Consider the following 12,606-nt stretch of genomic DNA (forward strand, 5'->3'; position numbering starts at 1 on the left):
GGGCAGCTAGTAGCCTACACATTGGAAATGTTTTGTGCCTTAAGGGCTCAATAAGTTTGGATGACTAATTTCTTGTCTCTAATTGATCTCTAATGTGTTCAAGACTTGAGCCAGAAGCTGTTCCAATGACCTTAAACATCATTTGGATCAGTGGTCATCATTACCTATCTGTAATCGAACCAAATGTTTCCAGGCTACAATAAACATGGTGAATATGATAACTTTGATGAAAGGATAATTTAAGAACAATTATGAAAAACATCAACTGAAAAGATCAGTTAGAAACCTGCTGTGCTTTGTAAAGCCCAGTGAAGCTGTACTTCAGGAAGTGCTATGGTTGTACACACATACACAGCAAAAATATAGCTATGCTGACATGCAGCTTTGCTGTGAATTTGTCAACAATTTGCATTAATGTAACCAGAGATAATCATGAATAGTTGACACTTTGAAGGCACTCTGAAATTATGGAAACACTTTTAATTCAATATAATATAATATATTGTATAATATACATATATATATATATATATATATATATATATATATATAAATATATATATATCACAAGCTTGAAGACCAATGTTGTTATGACATGGCATTTGCCCAACTAGTAGAGCCAGAAAGTTGTACATCTGCGGCTTAATGACATTGATCTCATCCAGAATTGGGAGGCAGGGTCCAATAGAACCAGAGGCAAACACATCTTCCAACAGACCAGATCTGAGGGTAGACTTTCAGTGTCGGTCGCCCTCATTTCTGGGTCATAACCGGCAGTTAACTAATTCTGATGGTGACCCTTGGGGAAGTTCCTGGCGTTGATGGTGAGTGTTATCACATCTCTGTAGCCACAGCTCACACAGCTTGCATCAGAGCGGAAGGGTGTGTGTATGTGTGTTTGTGTACTGTATGTGTGTGTGTGTGTGTCTCTCTCTCTCTGCGTGTGTGTGTGTGTGTGTGTGTGTGTGTGTGTAGGGTGTTAGAGTCGCCAGTTGTTGACTTCTTAACACATAGTGAGTAACCATGCACAGCAAACACAGACACAGGCTGTACAAGAGGCAGACAGCAGCTCGGTAGGCATTGGCAGGCATTCAGATTCTGTAAGTATGTGTGTGTTGTGAGATGGCATAGGATTTCACATTGTGTTGCGGCTCAAAAAGGGGGAGAATTCTGAAAAATCATTACCAAATATCAGATGGTCACAGGCAATATTAGATTACTGTAAATACAAGCGATTTCTTGGATATTCTCAATAAGCTGATAATGCTTTCAGGGAGGCAATGCATACTGTTCCTCCTTTAGACAATCAGATCAGATGGAGAGTTTGTAGGAGCTAAGCCTCTGCTGTCCCATTAGCACTTTGAGCCTTGCACTTTGGCAACCAAGTGTGAGTGACTTGTCAAGAAAACGTTCTTGTGCTGCTATGACATGCATTTTTGTGGACAAAGGCCAAATGCAGCCTCGGACTTGCAGGAGAATTCTGATGAATTTCATATAGGTCTCTGTTCTTTGAGGTCACCGATACTGTCGATACAAAAAACAATCAGTAACTTCTACTAATCTTGAGTTGCTACTGTACAGCCAACTGCTGGAGCTGCCATGAACATTTCCCGACAGTAGCATTGTAGCTGCTTGGCAGCTCTAACTGTCGAATAGCCTACAGGTCGATTAGAATTTAAATGAAATAAGTGAACTATTAATTATATTATAACGATTTCTACAATATAGAGAATGTGCAAGTACATATGAAGAGGAGAAGGATCAGTTAGCTGTCAGTCAGTGTCAATGATTACATTGTATTTCATCAATTAATGATCAATTAATGAATGGTCAGTTGAAAATAATAGTATACAGTAGTGGTAATAAACATAATGGGTTATGAACAATCTTCAACAAACTATTAGGCACTTACTTTGTTGTTTAATGTAGCTGTTATAATGAAGTGTTACTTCGTGTGAGAGAGAATAGTTTGCAAAAAACAAAACGCAAAACATCCAAAATACTTTGGACAGCGTGGTAGGGACAAGGTAGAGGAGCAACACATTGAGGAATCATTGTCTATTTATTATGAAATGCTTGGATCCTATAGCATTTTCCCCATGCAAAGTCACTTGGGAGATTCAGTTGCCTGTCACCCCTTCCAGATTCAGCCCGGTTCTTTTTTTCTGATCATTGCCATTCTTTTGAATAATTCAGTTACTGTAGGTGTCGCACTGACAAGCAAACCTGTGATGTATGACCAGTGGTACATGGTTGAGTTTCATTTTTGGAGGAACTATATCTGTAAAATAGTCAGCATTAGAGGGTCTCTGTTTTTCCTTGTTTCAGATTGACCGGTGACAGGAAGATAAGATGCTAATCATCATCATCATCTATATTCTGCATTTCCAAGGTACATATAGACATGATCTTTTTTCCCCTCGGTAGCTCATTAGCAAAAGTTATTTGTAATCTAGTCTACCGCACATTGAACAAGCTGTAGGTGTCTGTGTTTTGACAATGTATTGTAATTAAAAATGCAGTGTGAGGAAACTAATCATCACTTTGAATGAATTGTAGGCATACAGTTGATAAAAATGGTATTGCAATAAATGATTGCAATGAACACAAATGAACTGAAAAGGGCAAAGAGATGTAATAGAAGCATCACATAATTTCAGTCAATGGGACTCATTTCATTTTTTCCTGGCAAGTACATTTGTTATTATACATTTATATATTTATTTACAATTAATTTATTTAGCAGACACTTTCATCAAAAGCGACTCACAAAATATGGAATAATATTCAAGCTACATTGCAAAGGAAACCTTAGGTAACAATAAATACTACTAAAATACACACTACTACCAGTGAATGAGAGTGCAGAGGTGTTAGTTGTAGTCAAGTTGGTCTCAGGAGATGGTGGTAGAGCTAAAATGTGGTAGAAGTTAGTAGAAAGGAGGGAAGAAGGGAAGTACATTGTAAGCAGGGATTTAGTGATAAAATAAGAGGTGCATGGGTAGACTATGAGTTCTGTGATCTTGGTGAGGTGGACTGCACCATGTGGTATTGGATTTTTAAAAAGTCTTTCAGAACATTTTTGATGATGGTAAAGGTTATTGTCCAGTGTTTATAGCAAAATGACTGGTATTAATGGTTCCTAGAGTGTTCAATGTTGGTGAATAAACTCTTTTGAGAGGTGGATAAACTCTGAAAACTTCTGAAATTTAAAGAGGTGGATAAAAACTGTCTTTACTTGCGTTTAGCCTCCACTATACATCCCTGATTATAAGTGCATGTTAGCTGTGTTGGGTTGTCAGATGTGTAAAAGAGAGGAGGTAGGTACTCTTGGAAGAGTTGGGTCTTCAGGAGCTGTTTAAGCATAGACAGGAATGCCCCTGCTCTGGTAGTTTAGCGCTTGGTAGGGTGTTCCACCACCGTCTGGGAACAACAAATGAAAATCGTCTGGACTGCAGTGTGTGTAGGGGCGTTTGTGTCAGATGACATTCCTTGAAGGAACACAGCGGGCAAAAGAAAACATAAGCTTTTATGACAGTTAGTTGGTTGGTTGTCACCGCAATGCTGAGCTAGAGTTCAGTAGAGTAGGGTGACAGCCGCGGGAAAGAAGCTTTCTCTGAACCTGCTGGTTTGGGTGCAGAGAGACTTGTAATGCCTCCCGGAGGGGAGTGGGTTGAACAGTCTTTGATGATGCTGTACACCTTACACAAGCATCGCTTAACCTGGATGGCCTCGATGGAGGGGAGTGAGGAACCGGTGATGCGTTGGGCAGCTTTCACCACCCTCTGCAGTGCTTTTCGGTTGTAGGCAAGCAGTTGCCACACTAAACTGTAACATAGTTGGTGAGGATGCTCTCGATGGTGCAGTGGTCGAAGTTCACCAGGATCTGAGGAGTGGACCTTCATTGGTCTCCTCAGAAAGAAGAGACTGGTGAGCCTTCTTGCTCAGGGTGGAGGTGTTGAGGGTCCAAGAGAGTTCCTCAGAGATGTGGACACCCAGAAACTTGAAGCTGGTGACCCGCTCCACCTCAGTCCTGTTGATGAGAATGTGTGTGTGTGTGTGTTAGCTTTAGACTTCCTGAAGTCCACAATGAGCTCTTTGGTCTTCTTGGTGTTGGGAGCTAGGTTGTTGTCTGTGCACTACGATGTTAGGTGCTGGACCTCCTCTCTGTAGCCTGTCTTATCATTGTTGCTGATAAGACCAATCACCATACTGTCGGCTGCAAACTTAACAATGGTTTTCGAGCCATGTGCAGGTGTACAGTCATAGGTGAAGAGGGAGTAAAGCAGAGGGCTCAGCACACATCCCTGTGGTACGCCAGTGTTCAGGGTAAAGGTTCAGGGTAAAGTTAAGTAAAGTACAGATACTCTCCATTCATGCTTAAGCAAATTCATGCATTCATTTTTACTTAGTTACTCTACACCACTGCATTCTGGACAACTGTAGCAGTCATTGCACAAGTCATAAGGCCCAAATACCACATACCACCGCTATTACAATAGTTGAGGCAAGAGTCTGTGGTTGGTGCATTAGGTACGACCTGATTTTTTAATGTATTGAACAGTGCAAAGCGGCCTTGTAACCTTGTTATGATGAACTAACGTGAATGAAAATTATGATAATGTTTATGCAATGACTTAACCCTATACAAAATGTATGTTAACATTTAAAATCTGAAACGCATTGACATGCATGAAAATGTTCAGGTATTCAGAGTGACTGATGTGATTGTCTGTTCATAACTTTTTAGCGTGCAGGTTTGTGAAGGGTTAAGACATAAGATGTTACGACCAATGTGATTGTTGTCAGGTTTTGTAAGAAGTTCGGACCCAGATGCAGAGTTTTTAATTCAACAGAGAAAGTAAAAAAATAATCCAACATAGAACGTCCTGTCAAATGGTGAAGAATTGAACAAAAATGCAGGCCCTATGGCACAAAACGGAGCAAGCAAAAAGATGACAAACCAGAGCGCAGTCCAAAGAGTAGTCAAGAGGCAGGTAAGGGTCAGGTCCAAACTAGCAGTCAAAACAGGCAGAATAATCCAAATCGGCAGGCAAACATCCAGAACCAGGTTAACAGGCAGAGTTGAAACAGGCAGGTTGGCAGACAGGCAAACAAAATGGCCGACAGTGACAACAGGGAGTGAAGCATGAAAGGTGGGGGCGGAGTCACCACCCCAAAACAAACAAAAGCACATGTTCTGTAAACACACAAAATGTCCAGCATTTAAGACATATAATGTTACGACTGATGTGATTGTCTGTTTACTTCACAGTGTGCAGGGTTATGAAGGGTTAAGACATGTTACGACCGATGTGATTGTCTGTTTATAACTTCACAGTGTGCATGGTTATGAAGCCCACTCAGAGAAGCATAATTACAGTTTTTACCTGATTATTTGATTAAAGAAATAATGTGAGTTTTTTTTTTTATATTGTCCTTATGGTAACACTTTATAATAAGGGTACATGAATTCTCATGAACTAATGCATGAATTAATGCATGAATTATGCATTAGTTAATCCATTAATATATCATGAATCATTATGACTTAACATGAATTAACTGATTGTCATTAATGAATTAATACATAAATAACTCATCATCTTAAGCATTAAGTACGGTTGGCACATCATCATGATTCATGATTAATTAAGCATGATCATGATGACTTTTTGTCAGACAAAATCTTGGACATCACCGTCATGGAGAAAAAAGAAAAGTAATTACACATGAATTCATTGTAAAGCTGGGTTATTTTCCATATACGAGTTTATAGAATAACCTTATTTTTCCCATACATAAGTCTATAGGAAAAATAACTTCCCCAGGCATGAGTCATCTTGAAAGACGGGAGAGACAACCTCACAGCAGGGACACTCCTTTTGTGTTTAGGTAACTTGTTTGCATTGAAATACCCCATTGTGTGAATCGCCATTTGGCCAGGGAGGCTCTGACCATGGCGGACACACCTCCAGTTTTCTCCTGGAAAACCCATGCTGAAAACTAAAATGTATCTGTTTCATGACAAATGATAATGTATCTATGTTTGGTATCATTTTGAATGTCTCAACGCGAGAAGTAAGAGGGTCTCAGTGGTACAATTGTAAAATAAGTGTAAATATGTTTTTCTGGTGATCTAAGCGAAATTGCCAAGAATTGGATGGGTAACCTCCCATCCTCCTTTTGTAATGATAAGATATACCCTGCGGTGAGCCAAGGTCTTTTACAATTGTTATAGAGTCTATATGTTAATTTCTAAGGTGGAACCCAGCCGACAAACCTCCTGTGTCTAGATGGATATTTAAGAGAAAACAAGGGTGACTCTGGAGATTTTTGCTTAACAAAATCTCCACTAGCGTGTAGCTCTGGCTAGCAGTAGACTCTGAGCTTGGTTTCTTAGGATTGAAACCTCTGCTTATAGAGTTCCACTTCTTTAGTTAATGCTACATCAGGTATGATATCTTGAACTTTATTTTAGGTTGATTGTTTAATTCTTTTGCTATTTTATTATTGTCTGTATCTTTATACCTTTATTGATTGTATTAGAAAAGATTACAAATAAATGTGATGTTAATTGGTAATCGGTAATATTCTTTTCTTGAGAGTCCGAATCGAGGCATTTGTTTAATCAGTATCTTAGCAAACGAATTCTCAGTTAAACTACGTATCTTGTGAGGGCTAGTTATACCACTAGGAGTCACTGCTCTAATTCAGTTTTCGCACCAAGCCGTGGAGGCCTCTGCGTGCTAATGCCGGCCGGCCTGATTAGCCAAACGAATAGTGGTCCCTGAACTGGTAAATCAGTAAACTTCACAGATATTGATAGTCAATGAACTGATACTGCTAACGATATAGGTTGGATCTCTAGTGATTAATCAAATCAGCCTTGTAGAGAGATAAAGTTTAGAAGTACTTGTTACTTGTAGACTGATATTTCATAGTCGTCAACAGTGTGACTATACCTTTCATCTATGGAGTCAGATGGTCAAAAATAATTTAACTTGTTCAACACAATCTCATTGGTGCACCGGGTAGAGACAGAACACGTATAAAAGCAGGAATATTGATAAATATATTTCCTCCTTACATCATGTTAACTAAATGTCATGAATTATCATGAGTTAATTCATTAACTCATGCATTAATTATACATGAAAATCTCATTAATAAACATGAATTAATAGTATGTCATTAATGACATCAGGTATGGACAACAAATTCATCTTGAGCATTAGGTAGTGTTTAAATCATTATGAATAATGATCAATTACACATGATCATGGTGATTTCTAGGTTTTTGAAATGTACTCCAAGGGGTAAGTAAACTATACATTAACTCATCATGAACTAATTAAGACCATTTTCAGAGAATATCGAAGAATCCACTTCTTTTGTCAGTGATAAAGAAGGGTCCATTTACCACTTTACGTGAGGGGCCACAAACATGATGAACTCATGAGTAATTCATCATTAATTAATGTAAATTGACCATTTTTGCCTGACTTCAAACTTCATGCATTTAAAGCACCACCTGTTCATCACTTTATCTGAGGGGCCACAGACATGATTAACTAATGAAAAGATAATGCTTAGCTAATGAGGACATGCCTATATTTGAACGATGTGGATTCTTCGATATTCTCTGAAAATGGTCTTAATTAGTTCATGATGAGTTAATGTATAGTTTACTTACCCCTTGGAGTACATTTCAAAAACCTAGAAATCACCATGATCATGTGTAATTGATCATTATTCATAATGATTTAACCACTACCTAATGCTCAAGATGAATTTGTTGTCCATACCTGACGTCATTAATGACATACTATTAATTCATGTTTATTAATGAGATTTTCATGTAGAATTAATGGATGAGTTAATGAATTAACTCATGATAATTCATGACATTTAGTTAACATGAATTCATGTGTAATTACTTTTCTTTTTTCTCCATGACGGTGATGTCCAAGATTTTGTCTGACAAAAAGTCATCATGATCATGCTTAATTAATCATGAATCATGATGATGTGCCAACCGTACTTAATGCTTAAGATGATGAGTTATTTATGTATTAATTCATTAATGACAATCAGTTAATTCATGTTAAGTCATAATGATTCATGATATATTAATGGATTAACTAATGCGCAATTCATGCATCAATTCATGCATTAGTTCATGAGAATTCATGTACCCTTATTATAAAGTGTTACCGTACTTATTTGTACAGGTTATGTGGTCTGCAATGGATGGACAGCACAGATACCCCCGTCTGTAGATGCACTGGAGAATTCCTGCGTGGTTGTGTCCTGCACTTATGAGTATCCCAACACAGACGGCAAAACAATTACTATCTGGCGGCCATCTTGGTCTCTCAATGGGAGGAGGATTTACAGGAGCGACACCACCGCGAAGAATGAGAAAGGTTCTCAGAACCACACTTCAATGCCAGGAAATATAAAGGAAAATAACTGTTCACTTCAAATAGATAGTGTGAGACAAGCTGATGCTGGCCCATATTTGTTTAGAATTGAGATGCCAGAGTTGGATAACTATTCATATAAACATAATAAAGCAAAAATTACTGTGAAAGGTAGGTCATTATATGCAATTGGAGTAGTCATTGATGTATTTTATTTCAAGTTTTTTTTTTATGAATTATTTCAGTTTGAGTGTACAAATCTGTGTTTTTGTGTGTATTTCTGTGCAGTTAAGCCTGACCCTCCATCATTAAAGGAAGTGAGATCAGGAAATAATGTAATAGTTTCCTGTTCCGTGTCTCATTCCTGTCCTCCTCACCCTCCCACCATTACCTGGAGTCGTGATGGCACGATCACCGTCCAATCAGTGCCACCGACAGGGGGACTACATAAACTAACCTCCAACCTGACCTTTTCAGTCGACACCTTGGACCACCAACAGCCAATCATATGCTCTGTACAGCATCATGGTGGAAAGAAATCCAACAGGTCTATCAACATCACAGCAGGAAGTGAGTCCATTGATATTCTGCTATTGATGTTCTGCAAATGATATTCGAGAGATTTTCCCCTGTGTTATTTATGGTAGAGGTATCTAGGGCTCTGCATTCAGCTCATTTGATGAGGTTGTGCTAGTAGGCTAACTGATCTTGAGGGATCGGCATTTAGATCTTTCTTTCGCCTGCTGTTCTGCACGTATATACAGTACTACCCTCCATGCATATATTGTGTAATCGAAGCCCGAAGAACAAAAGCAACTTATGAGTTGTTGTTACTACACATAAAGCAAAGGGAAAAAACAACCAAAGGATGTTTCAGAACAATAAGGGTGTTTGGGTCATTCTATGGGTCATTCTTTGGGTCATTCTTTGGGTCACACACATTCAGCAGTACAACGGCTTGTTTTCTTCTCACCTTTTAATGTTTTGTTTTAAAACCTCAGAAAGCAGCACAGCGTGGCAGAGTCGTGTTCTACATAGATCACTCTTGGCCTTGGTGTTCTACATAGATCACTCTTGGCCTTGGTGTTCTTGGTGCTCTGCATCACTTTGTTGGCTTGGGTGTCAGTCAGCTCTAAAGTGGAAGCTGTGTTTGTGCTGGGCGATACTGTTACACACATCATTGTGAATGGGCTTGGGTTTTAGGAGCATGGTTTGCTTATATCATGTGTGCTGTGAAAGTGCTACTGCGAGCTGTGGATAATGGAGCTCCCTTCAACCAATTGAATCTGTGTATGGTTTGTTCATTCATTATTCCATTGCCACCCCCCCCCCCCCCGCCCCATCCCCCCCCCCCCCCCGCCACCTCGCCCCCTCCCCCTCCCCGTCATACTTATTCCAGTCTACAAGAGCCAGTGGCCTAGCCTGACCAGCCAGACCCACACCAAGATGTAGGCTCTGGGAACTCACCGTAGGCAGGGCTCAATCGGAGGGGTGGGATAAACAGTTGTCTTTCAAATTCCCTCTCCACAATAGGATAACGCTAAACGAATCATCGTCTTGTTTTGAAGTAGCAGGATGCGTAACCTTCCCTCTCCACGCAATAGGATAACGGTAAACGAATGAACTTCTTGTTTTCAAATAGCTGGATGCGTTACCGTCGCAGCTTCTGGTCGCATGTCAGTCACCATTATGTTAAGCCCGCCCACCGACTCTATTCATGCTGTGATTGGTCCGTCCGTCTGTCGGTTTCTCAGCTCCTATGCTCAATGGAGTGTAGCTACACTGCCCCGCCAGCCAAATTATATTTGCTGCCGCTAGGGGCGTCTAGATTTCTAGGCTACCAGTGGCCACCATCAAGTCAGAGCGGTAGATAAAACACTCTCATAGACCTCCATAGGAAAAAATTACATTATGGGAGTTTTGGAACTAGTCAATAAGTTACAGTTTTTCTCGATTGCTAACACACATTTTCTGAAAACATGCCTCATATTCTCAGAACTCTACACACAAATCCAAAACAACACACACAATGGGCAAAACTCCACAATTCTCCTGCAAAATGACACTTTACCTTCAAAACAATGTAATTTCTCCTCAAAATGCTCTTTTGTTCTCAAGAGACACACACAAACCATCATATATCAAGACATTTATAAGGACCAGTTGAACACTGATGTGCTCAGTGTAAAACACTGCGATGAATTGAAAACACTTCTTCTCCATTCATTATACTGACTTGGGCCTTTTGTTGTTCAGTGTTACACTACAAACAGTACTACAAACAGTAGATAAGCTGATACAGTAAGTTGATATGCTTACCCTATCAATATTTTGAAATATCTCATTGTTTTCTATTATTTTTCTTTGTATTTGCCGTAATGTTATGCCGTTTTTTCTAGGACAATGCTCATGATTTCAGTTTCCTGTTCAGGAGACAGAAGCCCTTGTGTTGGTAATCTTTCGGCTGCCCAACAAATAGTAACATACTGTAAACTGTGTAGGAATACAAAGTAGGATTACTTTCCCCAAATACTTGAAACATACTTTATTTTTACAGTCCTACAGAACAGCCCACAGGCAATACTGTACTACTGTGCTCATTGAGCTGTATTGTACTGTCCGGTACTGTACTGTATTGATACGCAGCACTGCAATGTTCTAGTGGCTCGGATCTCATCAGAGATTACCGTCTTTGGCCTCCCCATCCTCCTCCTCTTACTCTCACTCCTCTGGCTCTGCCTCTGCCTGTACTACTATACTGTAATACTAAAGCTCTGAATGCTAATTGTAAGACTGTGTGACAGGAGTTTGCCCATCTGAAGAGTCAGTGTGCATGGTAGGGCAGTTAGCTTTAGAATTTGAATGGCAGTGTGTTCTTTGTGAAAACAAGACATTTTCTTCATGAAAATTGTGTCTAATGCACAGAATTGTGTGTAGTGTTTTGAAAACAGTGTGTTTTAGAACGGCAATTTGAGTGTAAAGCAGAAATTGTGCTTATAGTTCAGCAGAATCGGTTCAGGAGGTTGGTGCATGAGCTACATATTATTGGAATTGTGTCTCAAGTACCAGAAATTGTGTGTAAACAATTGAGAAAAACTGTAATTGAGTTAATTGATTACACCCTCCAGCATCCAGAAGTACATCCCACCCTCCTGGGATTCAGCCATTCAGCGCAAGTTTTTTGGAACTTTTGATCATGTGGCGGCGACATTGAAGAGTGTCACAACTTTCTCTTTCTAAGGCTCTGCACCGAGTGAGATGAGTTGTTTTCTCTGAGTTGTTGGATCTATTGACAATCACAGCCCTCGTTTTACAACATAGCTTCACTATGGACTGGAATCCGTCAATAAGATGTAATCTATTAGTAAAGTGCTCAACTATGATATGGATTTGACTTTTCTTGGAAGGCAGTTTTCATGAGATATCAAAGGCATTTACAGATATGATTTATGGAAGAACATACGAATCTCTACAGCGCATTATGTCAAACTTAGATTTTTTTAATGTGAATTCGTAATTACGTAAGATATCTAAATAAGAAGTCTAATCCAGCATGATCAGAAGAGGAGGGGCAGACAGAGAGAGAGAGAGTGAAAGAGAGAAAAGAGGGAGAGAGAGAGCGAAAGAGAGAAGAGAGAGGGAGTGAGAGAGAGAGAGTGAAAGAGAGAAGAGAGAGGGAGTGAGAGAGAGAGTGAAAGAGAGAAGAGAGAGAATGTGAAAGAGAGAAAACAGGAAGAGAGAGTGAGAGAGAAGAGAGAGGGAGTGAGAGAGATAGTGAAAGAGTGAAAGAGAGAAGAGAGAGAATGTGAAAGAGAAAAGAGGAAGAGAGAGAGTGAAAGAGAGAAGAGAGAGATGGAATGAAAGACAGAGAGTGTGAAAGAGAGAAAAGAGAGAGAGAGGCCCACTCTCTCCACTGCTTTGACTGTGGACATACAGTACAGCAGATCCTCCGTGCAGGCTCTGTGTGTGACATGCCAGGTTGCCTGACACATGCTGCCCGGCGCCCAGTTTTGATGTATCGATTCATTAATGCAATCCAGCTCCTCCGAGGGTTGCCTGGAAATTATTTTTGTTTCAGTGGGCTCCCTCGCTCTGCTCAGCAACACCTTTCGAAACACAGAGGAGACTTGCGAAAGCAGCTGGGGTGCTACTGAAGGAACACAATGAGATGCAAGGTTCC

At 39.8% G+C, this 12,606-nt stretch overlaps 1 protein-coding gene across 2 annotated transcripts in view; it reads left to right on the forward strand.

Annotated features, from left to right (window-relative positions):
• The first annotated feature begins 1,016 nt into the window (after window positions 1–1,016).
• The window catches only part of LOC134076169 (myeloid cell surface antigen CD33-like), a 16,228-nt gene continuing 4,638 nt past the window's right edge, over window positions 1,017–12,606 (forward strand). For both annotated transcript variants that reach the window (XM_062531172.1, XM_062531173.1), the window contains exons 1-4: window positions 1,017–1,100; window positions 2,329–2,392; window positions 8,235–8,597; window positions 8,715–8,996. In XM_062531172.1, coding sequence (XP_062387156.1) covers window positions 2,353–2,392; window positions 8,235–8,597; window positions 8,715–8,996 — 685 coding nt within the window. In that variant the 5' untranslated portion in view covers window positions 1,017–1,100; window positions 2,329–2,352. The remainder of the gene's footprint in view (window positions 1,101–2,328; window positions 2,393–8,234; window positions 8,598–8,714; window positions 8,997–12,606) is intronic.

This window comes from Sardina pilchardus, chromosome 3 (assembly GCF_963854185.1).
Source record: "Sardina pilchardus chromosome 3, fSarPil1.1, whole genome shotgun sequence".
NCBI classification, from domain to species: Eukaryota; Metazoa; Chordata; class Actinopteri; order Clupeiformes; family Clupeidae; genus Sardina; species Sardina pilchardus.